Source organism: Erinaceus europaeus, chromosome 12, assembly GCF_950295315.1.
Source record: "Erinaceus europaeus chromosome 12, mEriEur2.1, whole genome shotgun sequence".
Taxonomy (NCBI): domain Eukaryota; kingdom Metazoa; phylum Chordata; class Mammalia; order Eulipotyphla; family Erinaceidae; genus Erinaceus; species Erinaceus europaeus.
This window is the reverse complement of record NC_080173.1, coordinates 31,649,158-31,671,323: the sequence shown is the minus strand read 5'-3', so window position 1 is coordinate 31,671,323 and position 22,166 is coordinate 31,649,158. Positions and strand designations below refer to the sequence as shown.

At 37.7% G+C, this 22,166-nt stretch overlaps 1 protein-coding gene across 10 annotated transcripts in view; it reads right to left on the bottom strand.

Annotated features, from left to right (window-relative positions):
* Positions 1-22,166, bottom strand: part of CFAP20DC (CFAP20 domain containing) — a 307,663-nt gene that overhangs the window by 128,924 nt on the left and 156,573 nt on the right. For 4 of the 10 annotated variants that reach the window (XM_060203003.1, XM_060203000.1, XM_060203002.1 and 1 more), the window contains exons 8-12: positions 11,159-11,295; positions 10,331-10,493; positions 8,394-8,510; positions 7,006-7,128; positions 3,338-3,669 (exon numbers count right to left, since the gene is read on the bottom strand). The exons of 1 other annotated variant lie outside the window; for it this stretch is intronic. In XM_060203003.1, coding sequence (XP_060058986.1) covers positions 3,338-3,669; positions 7,006-7,128; positions 8,394-8,510; positions 10,331-10,493; positions 11,159-11,295 — 872 coding nt within the window. Of the gene's footprint in view, positions 1-3,337; positions 3,670-7,005; positions 7,129-8,393; positions 8,511-10,330; positions 10,494-11,158; positions 11,296-22,166 lie in introns of those variants that run through there. 5 more of the 10 variants (XM_060203001.1, XM_060203008.1, XM_060203006.1 and 2 more) reach the window with 5 other exon arrangements.

The following is a 22,166-nucleotide window of genomic DNA, read 5'->3' as shown; positions in this document are numbered from 1 at the left end:
GGGATCCTTTCAGTTTGTCATTTGTAATGTGTCACTTGCAGGCCTCCACAGAGCTAGGCAGAGAGGAGAGATATCAGCTAATTTCAACTTAGTGTTGAAGTAAGTCCACATAATTTATCTAAACATTTTTTTGTGGCTCAAAAATTCCAATTTGGACTGTTACACAAAACAAATGACCTTGAAAATACTTTCCTTTAGTATTTGACACAGAGTTTAAGGGGAAAATGACAATATTTCTGGAGGAAAAATTAAATTATGCAAGTAGTAAAATATTAATAAAAAGCTAACTATCACAGATTGCAATCTATGCTAGAAGCCACTCTGGAATAATGGCATCAAATACAAAACAGAGACAATAAGAGTAACATTCTATTTTTTTTTTTAGATGCTTCAATAGAATGAAAAGCATTCTGTTGCAATAGATTTCCTAAGATAAATAATTTTATATAGTAGCCTTAATTTTATAGCCTTCACACAAAAAAATTCCATAGTGTGCATCTGAAATAAGAAGCACAACTTCAAACTTAATTATCAGGAACGTTTTGTACAGGTGAGATCCTAGGAAGCAAAGGATACAGACAAGGAGAGACTAAGACAAGAGCACTGAGAAAAACAATTCATACTTTTGAGGCTCTCACACTAGTGGAGATCTCAGACGTCAATTAATTGTTAGCAACTTAAATTTACAAAGACAATGTATCATTTAAATTTTATTTTAATTTATCTTTACAACTGTACATGTACTTTCTTTGGAGTATAAAGTAATTTGTTTTTGCCTAGATGTACCATAGAATACATCTAGTTTTTTTCTTTTTTCTTCATTCTTCTCTTTAAAAAAAATTATTATTGAATAGAGACAGAGAGAAATCAAGAGGGGATTGGGAAGATGGGGGGAAAGAGACAGAGAGACACCTGCAGCCCTGCTTTACCACTCAGGAAGCTTCTCCTTTGCAGGTGGGGACCTGGGGCTTGAACCTGGGTCCTTGTGTACTGTAATATGTATGCTTAAAGGGCCACCTTTTGGCCCCTTTCTCTCTTCCTCCCCCCCTTTATTGGCACCAGGATTATCGCTGGCTAGCACTGCAAATCCAGTGCTCCTGGTGGCTATTCCTTCCCCCACCTACTGGTTTATTTGCTAGGAAAGAGAAATTGAGAGAGGAGAGGGAGATTAAAAGGGAGATATATTGAAAGACACCTACAGACCTGCTTCACTACTTATGAAGCATCCCCCTTGCAAGTAGAGAGTGGGGGCTTGAACCCAGGTCCTTGCAAATGGTAATGTGTGTGTTTAACTGGGCATGCCAATGCCTAGTCCTCTCCCTTTACTTTATTTCCATCATTGGGACTTCACTGCTCTGAGCTGGATATCTTTTTTTTTCAGATAAAAAAGACAGAGAAAGAGAGAGAGACACAGAAGGAGAGAGAGGCAAAGACATCACAGTAAGGAAGCTTCCTCCAGTTTAGTGGGGGCCAGGCTTGAACCAGGTTTGTGCATAAGACAAAACAAGCACATTACCCAAGTGAGCTGTCTTTTCAGCCTCATACAGTTTCTTTCAAAAATACACAGTGGTCCTACACTAAGTAGTTTTTTAACTATAAGAGATAAGCTTCAACTATAATAACTAATGCAGTTACTATTCACTAATCAATCCACCATTACTTATAACACAACACTATGTTTTTCCTAAGTATAATTGCGGTTCTAAGGATATAGCATTCCAAAGTATACAACTAATAGTAAGGATGCCAAAATCACCCAAAATGAATTTTGTTCAGAGATTATACTCAAAGAAACATTTTCTCCACTTCTCACTGATTTATTTAGCTAATCAGTAGGTAAAGCAATCCTACCAGAAAAGAACTTGCAAAACCAATCAGTCAGCCAACCAACTCAAATAAAAACCAAACTCAATCTGATAAAGAAACATTACATTTGGACTAGGCATGATCTGCTTATAGCAAAGTCAAGAACTGAGGAACTGGAGGGACAGAGTGTAGTGACCCATGCATGATGCTGGAGGAGGACCTAGGTTGGTTGTGAAATGGTGTGCAAAAACCTATCAAGGAAAGATGAGATATTGGACCCATGTGACAACTATCTTATAAATCATTATTTTCTTATTCAAGTATGATGTTCTGGTTCCCTCTCTTGTACCCTCCCTCCAACTTGTTAACAAATAAATAATCTTTTTTTAAAAAATGCTGGCATATGGGGCTTGTTGTAGTTTTAAGTCTGCATGACTAATAGTAGCACACTCAGAACCAAAAACATAATGAGAAATGCTAACTCCATGTTCTTTGTTTTCTGTTCTAAGTTTGCTGAAGAACCTTATTCAAAGTTGCAAAAAGCCATGGTCACTGCTGGAATAATCTTACCATTTTCTCAACTGGCTCTAAAGGTAGGAGCTGTGGACTCAGTCTACCTTCTATTATCCAAGGTGGGGGGTTTTAACTCTTGATCTATTGTAGTTATTAGAAATAGTTTTGCAAGCATACATAAAGACTTTATAATTACTACAATAATTTTGATAGCAAAATTATATAATTTTACTAACATATAATTTTACTTCAACCTGCTTTTAGAATAATGATTTTCTAGAAAATAAGAATAAAGCTAGAGAAGTTTTACATGTAAATTCATTTCAGATGGGGAAAAGAATGATAGATTTAAGTTAAGTTAAGTGTTGTGTTTTAAGTGAATGTTTTAGAATACAGTCAGTGTGATACATTTCCTTAACTTTGCCTAAATTTACTATGTTATAAGATATATTTATATTTTAAATAACTGCAAACAGAAAAACTCCTGTATGGTAAGTCCCAGCACTAATCCATGATTCATTATCTAAACTTTAATTGGCACAAGTCTTGAAATTCTGGGACCATATGGAAAATAATGAGTCCTAATAGGTCTAAGGTGAAAAGATGGCAGGGGACTAAGGGAGCTAGAAAACCGTCAGTTCAGAATGCTTAGCAACTGCAACACAATTTCCCCAGAGATTTGGAACAATGTGTTCTCAACATTTTACTGGTTTTGCTATCAGAGAACTAAGCTGCATATTATTTACCATCCTGTGAGAAAACGATGAAACTGAAGTAACAAACCAAACCCAAAACTGGCTTTCATAATTAAAAGTGAAATTGGCTGACTGTTAATAAAAAAAAGGCAGCAATTTAGTTACCATAACAACCCGAGACAACTGTTGACTGACATCGCAATCTGTTGCATTTTTAAAAATAGCAGTTGATTTCCCCTCTTCCTTTGCAACTAGTTTGAGTGCTTATTGGAGCTAATGGAACAACTGTGCTTTGAAAGGACTTCACTTATCAAGTGGTGTACCTCTTCACTGCTGTCACTGCTGTCAAAGTCATCCTCCAGTTGGCTGTCTCCCCTTGTCATACTGGCATCCTCACTTAGATCCAAAGTAAAAGGGCATTCCTCTGGCGACAGAGTCTGAGTCTTCCCATGAGGTGCTGAGCGTGGTCTTGAAGAAAAAGTGAAGACGGCCTTTGGAACAACCTGGGTTTCCACTGCCTGGTGGTGGTGTTTACTTTCCTTGCTAGCTTTTATACATGAATGTGAAGTGTGGCAGGAATCATCCAGAAGGAGAGACAGGTTGCTGGACATCGATTGGGGGACATGACCATCATTTTCAGGAAATACCCACTCATCTGACATTGGAAAAAGATGACATAAATTAGAGTAGCAGTCCACAAGTGTAAAATTAGCCAGGTAGTTGGGCTGAAATTTCTTGTAGCTGAGACACATATATCAAATAATGCAAAAGCCACCAGAAGGCAATTCATCCACCATCTTGTAAGCTCTAACCACTGAACTCATAGATCAGTGCCTATAGCTACAGGCAACTCATTTGCACTTTCCATCTAAGTTGAAACACTGGCCAGGAAATTTGTAAGTCTGAAATAATTATCACCTGTCTTGCTACAAGTATATATATTTTTAATAGCATAGCCTCATTAATTTGACATTCCAGAGGGGGAATTTCTTCCAAATTTTAAAGGGTCTTAGGTATTAATATCTTCTTTTAACTGCAGGAGGACTAGGTTCTTAACAAGTTTACACAAAGTGTCTGGGCATTGTTCAAATCACAAATCATGAAGAAGAGGAAACCAGGGAAGGGTTTATAGTCTTCTACTCTCTACAAACTGAAGCTGGACAATTCACAGACTAAACTGAGCAGAATTTCCAAGGGACAGTAAATCTACAGATATCCTTGTTAATGTGACTGGTAAATTCATTAGGCTGATGGAAAAAAAAAAGACTCATGCTTTGATTTAAAAAAAAAATTCACTATGAAGATTTATTTTTTTTGCAGAGCATTATACTTTCTCTAAATTTTTGAATATAACACTAAGGCATATTTTTATAAAAACTTAAAAAATGTAAGCTATTATTCTACATTGGTTTTATAATTATATTCTACACAAATTGGAAATGATAAACCTTTATAATAAATACTATTAAGAATGTGTTTGCTTTCTACTTCAGAATCATTTTCCCTATTTTCCTTTTTATTTTTCTGCTACATAATGCCAATGGTGAAAAATCATACAAGAATCTGTTTTGCAGAACCAAGATATGAACCTTTGGCCATAAAAATCTTATTATATTTATCATAATCACAAAAGTAGCAATGAGATACAAAATATACAACCTTTTTTTAAAAAATATCAGAGCACTGCTAAACTCTGGTTCATGATGGCTAGAGGATTGAACCTAGGACCTTGGAGCTTTAGGTATGAAAGTCTTTTTGCATGACCATCATGCTGTCTCCCCAGGTCACTAACTAATTTGCAACTCTAAAGCTTACATTACAAATTAAAAAGCAACAAACAAAAGGCGTTTAACTACTAATAATGCTAACACAAATAATTTGCATTCATTACAATTAATCTACTTCAGAAACTGAGCCCTAACACTACATAGTTTAATTTGCCTATAAAAGGGGCAGTTAATGCTCACTTCATAGAGAAATCTATTAGGGACAAAGTTTTCACATATATTTTTTAGAAAAAGTCTGTAGATACATACATAGGGCTAATAGTATACTGACTACTTTCTCTGACTATTTTTTATCTTAACTGTTTTAAAAATATTTTATTGGGGAGTTGGGTGGTAGCGCAACGGGTTAAGTGCAGGTGGCACAAAGCAAAGCGCAAGAATCAGAGTAAGGACCCTGGTTCGAGCCTCTGGCTCCCCACCTACAGGGTAGTTGCTTCACAAGTGGTGAGGCAGGTCTGCAGGTGTCTATCTTTTTCTTCCTCTCTCTGTCTTCCCCTCCTCTCTCCATTTCTCTCTGTTCTATGCAACAATGACATCAATAACAATATCAATAACAACAACAATAAAACAAGGGCAACAAAAAGGAATAAATATTAAAAAATTAAAAAATATTTTATTGATTTTTATTTTAATGTATTGAGACAGAGAGAAATCATGAATGGGGCTAGAGAGGGAGAGATAAAGAGAGATGCCTGTAGCACTATTTCACCACTTATGAAGCTTCTGCAGATGAGGAACAGGGACTTCAACCAGGTTCCTTGCACAGGGTGATGTGTGCACTTAATTGGGTCCACCATTTCCCTGCCCCTGTCACTGATCTTTAAAGCAACACTTTTTTTTTTCTTTTGATTCTAGATTTTTTTTGTTCTGGGGCTGGCTGCTGGCACTATGAACTCGCTACTCTCGGTGATCTTTTTTTGTTTGTTTGTTTTGTCTCTATTTTATTCGATAGCACAGAGAGAAGTTGAGAGGGGAGGAGGAGATAAAGAGGGAGAGAGAGAAATAGACAAATAGAGATGTGCAGAACAGCTTCACTGCTTGTGAAGCTCCCCACTGCAGGTGGGGAGGTGAGGGTTGAACCCAAGTCCTTGCTTGGATCCTTGCACAGAGAACTGTGTGCATTGAACCTGGTGCACCACCACTGGGCTACCTTCTCTGATCATTTTAAAAAAGGGATGTTGAGGGTCCTGAGTGAATGTAGCTGTGGGTGGGTGAAATGAATAGAAATGAATAGGTTCACTATGTTGTTCTATTTTGAACAGCAAACCATTTTGGTGATAAGGGCACAGATTTTTTTAAAGCACAGTAGGTGTTTTAGAGATTACAAAAGTCAAAGTGCGTTGCATCATCTAGTTGGATATGTAAAAAAAAAAATTGGAGGAAAAGGTACCGGAAACTGCCATCATGCAATTAAACAATTAAACAAACAACCAGTATTACCTGTTTCTAAACATATCATTGAATATCAAAAACTAGAAGTAGCTGTTTTTTTCCCTAAATGAACTCCATCTCACTACCACATGCTTTTTTTTTTTAAATTTAAGAGTTTCACCTCAAGTATTTTCATATCAATTGTAATGAATAATTTGAAGTGTTTTCTTAGAAAAATATGTAAATTACTGTGTAATCACAATATTGCAGCAAACAAGATAAATGCAAGAATGATCACCTAAACATCTAATTAGTTTTTCTACACAGTCAGATTTATGCTAGAGACACTAATTGCGCCTAACATTTTAATGAAGGTTTCAACACTGCATAAACAAGACTGACAAACTACAAACAATTTTCATTTATTTTCCCTTTTCCCTTGCTCAGAAACAATTTACCTTTGTAAAAGTACCACACACCTGCTAGGCAAGATATGTTGATGGGCTCAAAACTCTACACAACAACCATTTCCACTAGAAAGAGGACTCAAGGAACACAATCATAGACAATCTCCAGGGAAGGCAACAACGCCATAGGGAAGCTTCAAAATTTTCAAATTTCATTATGAAGAGGATAGCAGCATTAGAACTTGAAAGAACAAAAATATAATTTCATTCAGGAAAGACTGACACAAAACTGAGGTGAAATTATTGTTCCCAAATGATAGATTTTAGAAATTACTACAGGCTTTCTTAGAATGTCTGTACTAGAAATATTTAACATGTTTATGTTTTATTAATTATTCATAATTATGGTATAACAAGGGTGCTAACCTGCTTGATCAGGAGATTGGGGTGCCGGAGTACTGGTATCCAGTGGTTCTGCTCTTTGTTGGGACACAGTGATGACGGCAGTTGGTGTTTTACCTTCAAATTTGTTATTTCCTGAAGAACAGCCTTTATTGAAATAAATATTTCTCAGTGTACTATTTTTTAATATTTATAAAAAGAAAATTTTGAACAATGGTATTAATTTGGTACAATTTTCTGTATGCTAGTGGTGACAATAGATTATATACTGGGCTTATTTTTCAGTAGAATGTTTTAAGATGACCTCAGCTACACTTTAGTGGAGGTTCATCTTAAAATTCCTTGATATTTGCATGGGGAAATTTTAGATTTAAGTTTATAACATGTAGTAAAAGAGGAATTCCAAAGCCCATTTAATTTTTAAAGGGTCTTATATTTTTCCTTTGGCTCCACATAAAATGGAGTGAGTTTTCCTTAAATTACAATTCTTACTGAAAATGGCTCTTTTAAACTAAGCTCTCTCCATTAGCACCTTAAGAAAACAGACATGGGGGACAGGAAAAGAGTTTGCTTGGATAGTATGCTGCTTTGCCATGCACATGACCTTGGTTTGAGTCCATCCCCCACCTTACTGAACGAAGCTTTAGTATTGTGTCTTTCACTCTCTCTGCCTCTAAGATAACATAAAAACAGAAGCAGACATGGGAATATTACAGGGTTCATTTTTCTATTTACTATTTTAAAAAAGTGACACGAGTTCTAATGAGCTGAATTTTAGCCTGCCCAAGAATCATACACAATTGATAAATTATTCTAACAGATTTGTACATGGGGTACTTTGGGCTTGATTCAAGACAGACTAGTGTACAAAGCTATACATACATGCCTTAGAGTTAATATATATAAAGAAATAATTACAATAGCCTGCTGTCTTATGATTTACCAGCTGTAAAGAATCTAAATTTTAACTTATATAGCAGGTGGCAAGGAATCCAACAGAAGAGATAGTAAAGGTAAAAACACAATCTGAAAAGGGCTGGATTTATAAATTGGAGACATACATGAAACATGAAAAATTAAGAGCTAAATCCAATTTCAGTGAAGTCTTCAGGTAGGAACTTCCTCTAACAAATCTGGGCCACTAAAAAAGATAATAATTTAAGCTTATTTAGTCCTTGAGTGTAAAAATAGAAATTCTTTATTTCTGTGGCTCTGTCTAATCCAGCAAATCTCTGTTAGGGCTCTAGAGCAATTCTTTTGCAGAAAATTTGATTTCCATAATCCCTGTAGAACAGATATTTATATTTTAAATGAATTGCCTTATAATCCTCTGAAATTTACAACCTGCATAAAGAGATCCCATTGCTCTGAATACTATATAGACAGAAGATAGTACTGAATTAGTGCCATACCGCTGGGTGTCTCTGTCCTTTCTCTGTTGGTGCTTTTTAACCGTAATCTTCTCCTGTTATTATTCTTATCTGTTGATGGTTCTTGAGGGGGATGTGGATGCATAATATGCGGATTGGCTGTACATTTTCATATTAGAAAACAAAAAGCCAGAACAGAAAGAACTATATGATTTGAAATAACTTAGTAAATACAATTATAAGTATAATGAGAATGCTCATGCATCATTCTGACATAAAGTTAAATTCTATCAAAAGCACAACTTATTCCTTCTTAGGAAATGGTGTTTACTCCTACTCCAATAGTAGGACTGCTACAGATCTTCCATGTCACTAAAATTTTTATGTAATTTAACCTTACAGAGAACCACTTATAATTTGATTAACGTTAATATGCAACATGATTATGAAAAATGAAACTGACCACAGAGAAAAACAATTCTTGCTTTGAAAGAGAAAGTAAAGCTCATTTTTATTCAACAAGAACTTAGCACTATGCAAAAGGACCCTAGAAAACTGAGAATAAACCTAAAAAAAATTCTAAGTATAATTCAGATGATAATAAATTAAAAAAATATTCAGAATGCATAACAATGTATGAATGTCTTTTTAAAACATGTTTTATTATCTTTATTTATTTATTGGATAGAGACAGTCAGAAATTGAGAGGGAAGGGAGTGATAGTGAGAGAGGAAGGCAGAGAGACACCTGCAACACTACTTCACCACTCGCAAAGCTTTCCCTTTGCAGGTGTGCACTGGTGGCTCGAACCTGCGTCCTTGTGTATTGTAACATGTGCTCTCAACCAGGTGCACCACCACCCAGTCCCTCAATTACTGAATGTCTAATATCATGGTATAGGATAATGTGCTTAACTGATCTTTCTTATTGAGTCCTTACAAGGACTCCTTGAGACAGTTGTTATTTTTACTTCTATCAGTGCCATTTTACAGATGAGAAACTGAGATATGCAGGGTTTAAAAAAATTTGTCTTGCAGATAGTTGTAGAGAGAGGACTTCATATCTATGTTATTCAGTTTCCTATGTAAACTTTCTACTCCTTGGGATGTACAGTCTGTAATAGTGATCGTTTCTCAATCAATGAAAATGAGTTCAAATACCTTCTTGATTCAACTCTTTTGAAAGCCAGGCTGGTGATAGTGAAAAAATTGATTTTTTTCTGTTAGCCTTGCACTGTCAAGTCTAAAAAAATGGTAAAAAAGTCTTTTATCTTCAACCACAGAGTCACTTTTATGCCAGTGAGAGAAACTGAAAAGCATTTCACAAATGGAAGAGATTTTTAAAAAATGCTATGAAAGCTTTAAAAATGCACACTTAATTTTCAAAACACAGAGTGCAATATTACTCCCTAATTAGCCATCATCAAGTAAAATCTCAGGGCCCAGTAACAATTAGAAATAGGAAGCCAGGTAGTGGTTCATCTGGTTGAGTTCAGACGTTACAGTGCACAAGACCCAGGGTTCCAGCCCCTGTTCCCTATCTGCAATGGGGAAGCACCACAAGTGGTGAAGCAGTACTACTTCAAGGGTCTTTCATCTCTCTCTAACACTCCCTAACTCCTTTCAATTTTTCTGTCATACCTAATAAAAAATAATAAACAATAAAAGGGAAAAAAATAAAATGGTTGTCTGGAGTGGTGCACTTCCCATGCAGGCACCAAGTCTCAGTGATAACTGTAGTGGCAATAAAGAAAAACACACAATTAAATTAAAAACAGAATAAAAAGAATGACAGGTTTCAGGAGATAATGCATGTATAAGAATTCTAATGTAATTCAATATCCACCACCCTCTTCATTTTTAAGTAATAATACAATGAAATTAAGATCTATTCAAGGCTAAAACTTCAGATTTATCTTAATGAGAATAATTCTTACTGTTTTCACTAGCTATTAATCTCTATGCCTGACTCTTTCTTACCATGAATAGGTACAGTCTGCTTTATTTGGCGAATATTTTCTTTATCCCCTTGCTCTTCAGACTCAGATATCAGTGAGGCTGACATTTCTGTGCAATTAACATACTTCTCCACTGTGGGTTGCTGGCATGATGAATTATTTTTGGACCCAACGGATCTTATTGTCTACAGGGAAGAGGAATAATCTATATATTTTAAAACACAGACATCATATTTATTTCCTATAAGAATCTACATCAAAGGGGTAATTTTTGCCAAATAAAGTGAGGGAAACACAAGAGGAAAAGAGAAGGTAAAAAAAAATGGTGGAAAAGGAAATTATGGTAGAAACTCAGAAAGAAATGGGAGGCGAAAAATGTGGGGCAAAACAAAAGACTAGCAAGTCTCCTACACACAAAGACTTAACTATACTTATTTGCTATACTCCATCTTTAGTAGGTAGGAGTTAAATTGAAAATATCTATGTATGTCAGAAACTCAGAGGAAATTAAAAATAAAAATATAACATTTGAGAATCTGTTCACTGCAAGGTGTCTGGTGGTGATCCAATTTCTTTTTGAAAGCGACCATAAAATGTACTCACATCTATCTCCCTTTAAGTTCTGTGAACATATTTAATGAAAAGAATACTCAAAAATGTTAATTATGCTGAGATGACAAAAGGAAACACTTTTGAAGCCTTTTAAAAACTAGAATTTCTGTTCCAAATTTAGGCAAGCCTTCTGCATTTGACATGCATCATCTCTCTCTTCTTTCTCCTACAGTGGGAACAAGCTCTTGCCTTAATATGCCATTCATGATCATCTACACACTTCAAATCTCGCTCCCACCTCATTGGATATCCTCAGGTTGTTCCTTCTGCTGGAGAGGGGAGGTGGTCCAAGAACTTTGGATCCAAATGCGATGTGACAAACATCTTGACTTTTATGGTTTCGCACACTACCTGCTCCTCTGTTGATGAACTGATCTGTTTTGTTAATGGAAAGAAACAACAGTCTATGAGTAGGTGGAGTGATAAAAAGCATGCTGCCATATTTCTCAAAGGAATTTGGCTCCAGGAACACTTACTAAAAATGGCAATGTACTGAGACTCAACATAAAAATGTAGACGATAGCTCACCCAGTAGAGCATACACTTTACTGTGCATGAATCCCTAGGTTCAAGCTTTATCACCACATGGGAACACTGTAGATCACTGGGGGAAGCTCCATGAATGGTTGAATAGTGCTGAGGTGCCTCTCCTCCCCAACCCCATATATAATTTTTTTTGGGGGGGTAAAATTTAAAATGGGCCAGGAAGATCCTTTAGCAGTTTCATGCATATATAATGCTGCACTCCTCTCCTGGTGTAAAGTATTTTTTAAATAAAAAATCTGGGAGTTGGGAGGTAGCGCAGCGGGTTAAGCGCACGTGCTGCAAAGCACAAGGACCTGCGGAAAGATCCCGGTTCCCGGTTCGAGCCCCCAGATCCCTACCTGCAGGGGAGTCACTTCACAGGCGGTGAAGCAGGTCTGTAGGTGTCTTTCTTTCCCCCGTCTTCCCCTCCTTGCTCCATTTCTCCCTGTCCTATCTAACAATGATGCCATCAGTAACAACAGCAATAACAACTACAACAATAAAAAATGAGGGCAACAAAAAGGAAACTAAATAAATAAATATAAAAAAATCTAGAATTAGAATCTTGGTGTATAACACCAAAGTAAAAGAACTAAAAGATTGGGGGGGGGTTCAAGTCCTGGGGCATGATGGCAGAGAACCTAGTGGGGGTTGAATTGTTAAGTGGTAAACTGAGAAATGTTATGTACAAACTATTGTATTTTACTATTGACTGTAAACCATTAGTCCACAAATAAAGAAATTAAAAACAACAACAACAACAACAAAGAATATTGGTGGGAGTGAGGGAGGTGAGGCAGATACCTATACTTTCAACAAGTTGCCCCAAGTGATTTCTTATGTTATCATTTGAGAATCACCACCACTATATATATTTTTCCTAAAAAAGAAAGAAAATTTATTAAAACACCTTATTTTCTCTTACTATTCAATTCTTTTGATTAAAGACTTGATTGAGCATTCTCTTGGGCCCTTCCTAGAGGCGGTTACTAAATAAAATAGATAAAAGGCATATTGCTTATCCTGAGGAGTCTAGAAGTTGGTGACAGCAGAGCTAAAGCACAAGATAAACTGGAAATGGAGAATAAATAGCCTCTTGAATGGACTTTGAATGACTGGTAAGATTTCAAGAATAAGAGCTGTGAGCTACCCCAGGCAGAAGAAAATGCCTGATTAAAGACACAGAATAGGGAAAGGAGACGGTGAGTGAGAAAATGACCAACTTAGCTGGAAAGATTGACTAGAGTCACGCAGAAATGAACCTTAAAATGCTAAAAGTGCCTATTCTGAATTTGCTAATTAAGCATCTAGGGAAATAACTCAACAGGCTGAGCAGAGGATTTGCAAACCTGAAACTCCTGGTTTGATCCCTGGTGCTGCATATATCATAGTGGTGATCTAGCACCCTTTTCCCTCACTCTCCTACCCTTTCATACGTGAAACTATCCATGCGAAACAAAACAACTCTTTAAAAAAATTAAATCTCACACTTAACAGGGTCTGTAAATTTGGGGGAGAAAGAGAGAAACCAGGGAACCCTCTCTAAGATGAGGTATGTGTGTTCATCAAACCCACTCTCCTTTTCTTCAGCCACCCTGCTGTATTACATTTGTGAGCTTTCTCTACAGATACACAGGTCACATGTTCTGGTTAATGGCATTACCCAGAAGTAGAATGTGACAGGTATAAGACACTTCCTGGCCTCTAATATTTTTCTGTGTAATCTTCCACTCTCTTTTTTCCCTCTTAAGTCCCAGTGGAAGTCTCAAGGTCACCGGAGGAGGCACTAGATGAAAGGAAGTGGGCACTGAATACCAATAAAGGTTGTCCAATGAACTACTGATTGGAATAGGACTGTAGATTCTTTATGACTGCAGTTAGTTTTTTTCTAACAGACTAAGACTGCAGTTAGTCTCCTTTTAAAGTAACTATAGCAATGCCTACATGTAGAAAGTCTTAAAATTTTAAGATCTAGGTCTCAAGTATTTCTACATTTGTACATGAAATGAACTACTGGTCACATATATCTGAAGGCAAAGTAATGCATGTAGGTAGATAGTGTTTGGAGGTCTTGTATAGCCTCCCAACAATGGCACTCCCATAATCTTTCTCTCACAGAACTTGCAAGAACTGCATATTATCTTATTTATATTTTTTAGTGATTTAATAATAGTTTATAAAAGATTATAGGAATATAGCTCCACACAGCACCCACCACAACTGTTCTGTGCCCTGTTTCCTCCCAACATTTCCCCTCCCCTCAAGGATAACCACCATTGTTCTCCCAAAGTCCTAGTGACAACCTGACTACTCCCCCACCCCCTTTAACAAGCTCATGTGTTTCAGTTCTTTATATTGCACATATGAACAAAATCATCCAGTGGTTGTCTTTCAGAGAAATGCAGGTCATTGGTGAGAGATATAAATTATAGAAACAAGAGTTATTAAACATAAATAACAAATTAAAGGACCTCTTAGTATCATATATGATAAGGAAGAGAAAATAAAAAACAGATATAAGAAATATTTAAAAGTACTAGAGAGAAAATGATATGACATCATTTAAGAAGACAGATGACTGTAGGCAAGTACATAGTATATGATGTATATAATTTATTATGTGTATATAAAAATAAATCTAGCAGAGTCTTTTCACCATCTATACATTTCTTCTTCCCTTTTCATACTTTAAAGTTGTCTGTTATTTCTATAGCTTGTGTTTCTAGGTATGTTTTACTGTATATCAGCTGTTGACAGATAGTTTTCCTTGTTTCTTTTCTGCGGCACTCCTTTCAATAATTCTTGCAAGACAGATCTGGTAATAGCAAACTTCTTTCATTTTTGTGTGTCTGGTACTGTTTTACTCCTTCATATGTTAATGATAGCCTTTCAGGATAAAATATGTGTGGCTGGTAGTTGTTGTCTTTTAAAATCTTGGATATAACACTCCACTCTCTCCTTTTTTTCCTCCACTCTCTCCTGATATCTATGATTCCTGCAGAAAAAATCTGATGTCAGTCTAACTACAGTGCCTTTATTAGACATTTTCTTTTTCCTGGCAGCTGGGAAATTTTTTTTCTACATCTTTGACTTTTGATAGTATTATAATGATGTGTCTTGGTACAGGTCTATTTGGGTTTAGGAGCTTTGGAGTTCTCTCTGCTTCCCAAATATTTATAACCTGACGATATCTCAGATTTAGAAAAACTTCTGCTATTATTTATTTGGATATGGCTTCAGCTCCCTTCTTTCTCTCATCCCCTTCTGAGACTCCTATAATTCTAGTATTTATTTTTCTGATGGATTCTTCAATATCTCAAAGAGTTAATTTTTCCTAAACTTTTTTCCCCCTCCTAGTTTGAAGTCAAAAAGTATGACCAATTTGTCCTCTATTTTCAATGTTCTCTCTTTTATATGAGTAAGTCTACTTACTTTCTAAATTTGCTATTTGAGAGTGGAATGCATTAAAAATATCCATCATAACCTGTAACTCTGTTTTCAAGTTTTCTATTTTCCTATCAAGTGAATCTCTAAGATTACGTATTTCTTTCTTAATCAATTTTTTCTTTTTCTTTCTTTTTTTAAATATTTATTTGTTGTTAAAATTTTTCGGACGCTCTAGCTGGCCAGGCTAGCTTCACGGGCGGGTAACAGAGACGACCAGAGACAACGGCTGGGCAGAGAAGCTGTATTTCTTTATTCAGGAACAACGATTCGTAAACTAAACCAAACTAATCACCAAACAGAACTCTGCTGTCTCTTTGCGGCGGCGCAAGCACTCCCTCCTCTTCAACTCTGGAACTCTGGCGGGGTTCCTTGGGGCGGGGCCAAGCGGGCCCGCGAAACTAACTGGACTGATCCAATTCTCTTGGCGGGGGAGAACTACCCAATGTAAAGCATACAACAATTCCCCCCTTTCTTTTTAACTAAATGACTACAGTATCAAGGGTGTGGGGTGAACAGAAACCTCTATCATACAGGCATTTTTTAAAAAAAGAAACTGGCACCAACATGGAGAAACATGTAAGCAAGTAACAAGAACCAGTGTGCTGCCAAGGGAAGGCCTGAGGGGGCCGGCCATTTTTTGCCTCTGTGGGCAAAACTTTATCAGCTTAAAAAAACATTTCTTGCCTCTGGGGGGCGTACTTGCCTTGACGGGCATTTGCATGGGGGCGGAGAACAGCCTAGAGTCCCAAAGGCAGCTGGCTGCAATTTACTTACTATGAAACAAAACTTGTTATTAGCATATTTCTAATAGAGAAGGAATTTGAGACTTTTACATATCAACAACGTCTTTTAACCTTTTGTTACACCCATTCAAGGTGCAGTCAGGAAAGGAAACCTCAGGCATGAGAATAATTAGCATAGCCATTGTGCGATCTAGCATTTCTAATAGAGAAGGTAATGAAGAGTTTTACATATCAACAAGTCTATTTAACCTTTTGTTTAGACCAACTTAGTTAAAATATATTGATTGTTAACTAATTTTTACCTCAGACTTTAAATGTAAGTTAATTTTTATCTTTATGAGAATTACGTTGAAAACCTTTTTCATTTAACTTTGACTAGTAAAGATTTAGCCTTAAAGTTACTGTTTACCAAACTTTAAACATACACATAAACATGGTCATTAATACACAAGGAGAGAAACCTTTGTTACGAAGACATGTCATTTTAAACACGAATTTAAATCTGTACTGTCTTAGTTGTTGGGGGGGGGGTTCACCATCCGGAGGTGGCTTCCCACGCAGCTTTACTTCTAGGAATTGCAGGTTGCGATCTCTGCACAAATCTCTGCGTACTCCAGCTTGTCTGCCTTCAGACTGGACCGGCAGCTGGAGATCTCGTGTGCCCAGTTTCGGCAGGGAGCCTGGGGGTCCGGGAGTTCCGGGATCGTTCCAGAATTCATAGCAAGAGGGCAGGCAGGCCATCTTTGTAGAAGTTGTGGGCCTAGGTGCCCAGGGGTGGCAGCCAAGATAGGCCGCCGCGGCCCTGCCCCATGGCCCTGCCATGTTTGCTGCCCTGCTCACAGTGGCCAAGCAGCGTGGAGGGATCACGCGTCCAGTGCCCTGCGCCACGCAGTGGAGAGCTGGCTCCTGTGGGCTGGCCTGCGTGCTGGCATTGGGCTCCTGTGTGGTGGCATCGGGCTCCTGCGTGGTGGCATCGGGCTCCTGTGTGCTGGCATCGGGCTTCTGCGTGGTGGCATCGGGCTCCTGTGTGCTGGCGTCAGGCTCCAGAGTGTTGGCATCGGGCTCCAGCATGTTGGCATCAGGCTCCTGCGTGCTGGCGTCAGCCTCCTGCGGGCTGCGGGGCTGCAGGCGTGGTGAGCGGGGTTGTCTGGGTGCAGCCGGCTGGCTGGCTATTTAACCAGGTGGAAACAGCAGCTCCGCGCCTCGCCTCCCGCCCGCTGGCTATTTTTGCTGGCTGTTCTGAGTTCGCCCGAGCGAGTGGAAACCACAGAGTGGTCCAGAGATAAATGTTCCAGAAACAGCAAAACAGTCTCATGAAGAAAGAGCAGAGGGCTTTGGAGATCTCTTCACAAGAAGAAGAGAAGGCCATAGTGCATAGGTAGCCAAATTGTCTTTACTTATCTGAGAGATGCGCAGGTCAGGTCCACGTGGGCGCCTTTTGTTGTTAAAATTTTTCAGAGGCTCTAGCTGGCCGGGCTAGCTTCACCGGCGGGTAACAGAGACGACCAGAGACAATGGCTGGGCAGAGAAGCTGTATTTCTTTATTCAGGAACAACGATTCATAAACTAAACCAAACTAATCACCAAACAGAACTCTGCTGTCTCTTTGTGGCGGCGCAAGCACTCCCTCCTCTTCAACTCTGGAACTCTGGTGGGGTTCCTTGGGGCGGGGCCAAGCGGGCCCGCGAAACTAACTGGACTGATTCAATTCTCTTGGCGGGGGAGAACTACCCAATGTAAAGCATACAACAATTATTTATTCATTTCCCCTCTTTGTTGTCCTTTTTTTTTGTATTGTTGTTGTTGTTATTGATGTCATCATTGTTGGGTAGAACAGAGAGAAATGGAGAGAGGAGGGGAAGACAGAGAAGAGGAGAGAAAGATAGACACCTGCTGACTTGCTACACCGCTTGTGAAGCAACTCCCCTGCAGGTGGGGAGCCAGGGGCTTGAACCGGGATCCTTGTACCGGTCCTTGTGCTTGGCGCCATGTGCGCTTAACCCGCTGTGCTACCGCCTGACTCCCAATCCATTTTTTTCTACATTACATTGAGAATTTTGTATTTCTTCAAATTATGTGACAGTGTATTCCCTAAAGTCTTTCTCTGATAGCTTTTCCAGATTTACCTCATTAAATTTCCTCATTTTGATGTTGGAGACTAGCATTTTCCTAGTTTTACCCATCTATATTGATTCCTGCTGTTGGTATGCAGGTGGTGCTGTGTTTTGCTTTGTATGTGAGTTGCAGAGGGAAGATAGGAGTATCGAAGAAGTGGTATGGAATTATGGCACTTTATTTTCCTTAAGGTCCTAGTATTGGGGAATGGCTAGTGGGGGTTGTGAAGGCATTCTAGACTTCCTTCTCCTCCCAGATCAATTCCTGAAAGTAGGAACTATACAGTAAGTTCAATATCACTTTTCCTGCATAGAAGTCACCTAAACCTCTGGCAGCTAGGACACCTTAGAGTTTTATAGACTTCCCTGATGCCACAATGGTACAATTTTCAGTTCCCTAGTTCCTCTAAACAACCTCCTGGGGTTTGCTTAGGATCCTGTGGCTTCTCCAGCTCTAAATGGCAATTCAGAGTCCCCCCTTTTAAACTCTGAGTGGTTCTGTGGGGCCTTTTAAATCCACAATGTAGTGGGCCGGGTGGTAGTGCAGCAAGTTAAGTGTACATGGCGCAAAGCACAAGGACAGTCCCAAGGATCCCAGTTCGAGGCCCCAGATCCCCACCTGCAGGAGGGTTACTTCCCAAGCAGTGAAGCAGGTCTGCAGGTGTCTGTCTTTCTCCCTCTCTATTTTCTCCTTCTTTCTCGATTTCTCTCTGTCCTATCCAACAACAATGACAGCAACAACAATAAATACTAACAATAATGATAAACAACAAGGGCAACAAAAGGGGGGGGAAGCCTCCAGGAAAACTCCCTTCCACCTTCTATGAAGCCAACATCACAAAAGCAGATACGGACACAACAAAAAAGCAAAACTACAGACCAATATTTCTATGAACATATGAACATAGATGCTAAAATATTAACCAAGATCCTGGCCAACCAGATATAACAGTATATCAAAAAGATTGTTCATCACGACCAAGTGGGATTTATCCCAGGAATGCAAGGCTGGTTCAACATACGTAAGTCAATCAATGTGATTCACCACATCAATAAAAGCAAAACCAAAAACCACAACATGATTATCTCAATAGATGCAGAAAAAGCCTTTGACAAAATTCAACACCCATTCATGCTCAAAACACTACAAAAAATGGGAATAGATGGGAAATTCCTCAAGATAGTGGAGTCCATATATAACAAACCTACAGCCAACATAATAATAAACAGAAGCTGAAAGCATTCCCCCTCAGATAAGGGACTAGACAGGGCTGTCCATTATCACCATTACTCTTCAACGTAGTATTGGAAGTTCTTGCCATAGCAATCAGGCAAGAGAAAGAAATCAAAGGAATACAGATTGAAAAGGAAGAAGTCAAGCTCTCACTATTTGCAGATGAAATACATAGAAAAACCTAAAGAATCCAGCAGAAAACTACTGGAAGTTATTAAGCAATATAGCAAGGTGCCAGGCTACAAAATCAGTGTACAAAAATCAGTGGCATTTCTTTATGCAAACACTAAACCTGAAGAAGAAGATATCCAGAAATCACTCCCATTCACTGTTGCAGAAAAATCAATAAAATACCTAGGAATAAACCTGACCAAAGAAGCGAAAGACTTGTATACTGAAAACTATGAGTCACTATTCAAGGAAATAGAAAATAATACCAAGAAATGGAAAGACATTCCATGCTCATGGATTATCGAAATGAACATACTCCCTAGAGCCATATACAAATTTAACGCAATAGCCATCAAAGTTCCACCAAGCTTCTGTAAGAGACTAGAACAAAAACTGCAATCATTTATCTGGAACCAGAAAACACCCAGAATTGCCAAAACAATCTTGAAGAAAAGAAACAGAAATGGAGGCATCACACTCCCAGATCTCAAACTATATTATAAGGCCATCATCATCAAAACAGCCTCGTACTGAAACAAAAATAGGCACACACACCAGTGGAACAGAATTGAAAGCCCAAAACTAAACCCCCTCACCTCTGGACATCTAATCTTTTATAAGGGGCCCCAAAATATTAAATGGAGGAAGGATCCTCTCTTCAATGAATGGTGCTGGGGAAACTGGGTCGAAACATGCAGAAGAATGAAAATGAACCACTTTATCTCACCAGAAACAAAAATCAACTCCAAATGGATCAAGGACATAGATGTTAGACCAGAAACTATCAAATAGAGGAAAACATTGGTGGAACACTTTCCTACCTACACCTCAAGGACATCTTTGATAATACAAACCCAGCTGTAAGGAAGACTAAAGCAGAAACAAATCAATGGGACTACAACAAATTGAAAAGTTTCTGCACAGCCAAAGAAACTATCACACAAACAAGGAGGTCCCTCACAGAATGGGAGATCTTCATATGCCATGCATCAGACAAGAAACTAATAACCAAAATATACAAAGAGCTCAGCAAGCTTAGCAACAAAAAAGCAAATGACCTCATCCAAAAATGGGCAGAGGATATGAATAGAACATTCACTACAGAAGAGATCCACAAGGCTAACAAACACATGAAAAATTGTTCCAGGTCACTGATTGTCAGAGAAATGCAAATAAAGACAACACTGAGATACCACCTCACTCCTGTGAGAATGGTATATATCAAAAAGGACAGCAGCAACAAATGCTGGAGAGGCTGTGGGGAGAAAGGAACCCTTTTGCATTGCTGGTGGGAATCTAAATTGGTCCAACCTCTGTAGAGAGCAGTCTGGAGAACTCTCACAAGGCTAGACATGGACATGGGATTGGCCTAAGGGGCAATTTCTAGTACCAGAACAGAAATCTAATTTTTTTTTTAAATTTTCAGTTATAGGAACCATTTTGTTATGGGCATATCTTTCTATTTCAACACTCCAGAGGATGATTTTATTAACTTTTCAAAATATTCTTTGTCTCTGTGCAGAACCCCTCCAAATAAACTCAAGTTCCTGTCAAGAGAAATCTAATTTAATTGGTACTATGTATATAAGCTCTCCTCTTCTGAATGTAGGACTGCATAATAGATAGTGAATAAATCCCATAAAATGTGGCTAATATTCAAGATTTAAAGGAGGATTTTTGGGGGAAGAGGGAGCTTATTAAAAATCATACTGACATAGTTCCAGGGATAATTTCAATATATTAAACATATCAACTGGTTAATGGTTATCAATAAAATTCTTAAATACCATGAATTACTTAGAGAATCTCTTGCTTATATTGCATAGCCCATGACTTTATAAGATTTTCCTTTATCTGATATATCATCTCAATTAAATCTCAATTGAATGTTATTTTTTTTTTAATATTTTTTAAAATTTTTTTATCATTAAATTTTTTATCATTAAACAATTTTTTTTATCTTTATTAGATAGAGACAGCCAGAAATTCAGAGGGAAGGGGTGGGTAGAGAGGGAGAGAGACAGAAAGACACCGCAGCCCTGCTTTATCACTCACAAAGCTTTCCCCCTGCAGGTGGGGACAGGGGTCTTGAACCTGGGTCCTCGCGCATTGTAACATGTGCACTCAACCATGTGTGCTACTGCCTGGCCCCTCAATTTATTTTTCACCTCATTTTTTTACAAGATGACCTGCTACTGGATTTTTAAATTACTCTATAAATGTGCACTTAAATTTAACTCTATTTTAAAAATTTTACAAATCTTTTTCTCCATATAACAAAGCATACCAATACTTTCCTATTTAGTGTCTCTTTAATTAGGAGACCTTTTAAAACTTGATAGTACAATTAACACACATTCTTAAAACGTCTCACTTTAGTAATTCTGTTTATAATTATATTAATTGTCATAATTATCTCCATAAACACATTTCATGCTATGTGTCTACTATAATATGCTCCTAATTAAAACTTATAAGGAAAAATAATTTAAACCTCTGGCATATGAAATAGAAAGTAGAAGAAGGGACAAAGTTTCTATAATGAGAAAAATCTTAATAAAGGAAATCTACAAGCTGAAAAGCATGCCATTTGAATTCTAACAGGAGCTCTTTCAAGAGCTGCTATCAATATGCATAATATAAGGTTAAAAATCAAGAATAGATTAAAGTCATGCTCTAGGCGTTTCATTTTCTTGAGATTGTGGAAAATGAACTTGGTGTAGGTCAGAGATGTTACCATTAATTATTTTGCTATTTTACTGAGGGGTTCATGCCTTTGTAGTTAGATTGTAAAACCTGAGGGTCTCGTCTCTAATTGTCTTTTAGAAAAATAAACATTCATTTTTGTCTCAAGATACTATGTTCTAATTACTATAGTCATTTAAGTTTGCAGGGTTTTCAAAGATTAACCAGAGATACCTGCTGAATTTTCAACTCTAATCACTGAGGGGTCATGCTCAAGACTTACATCTATTATCTAACAATCAAATAAAAATTAAAACTGCTACAGGA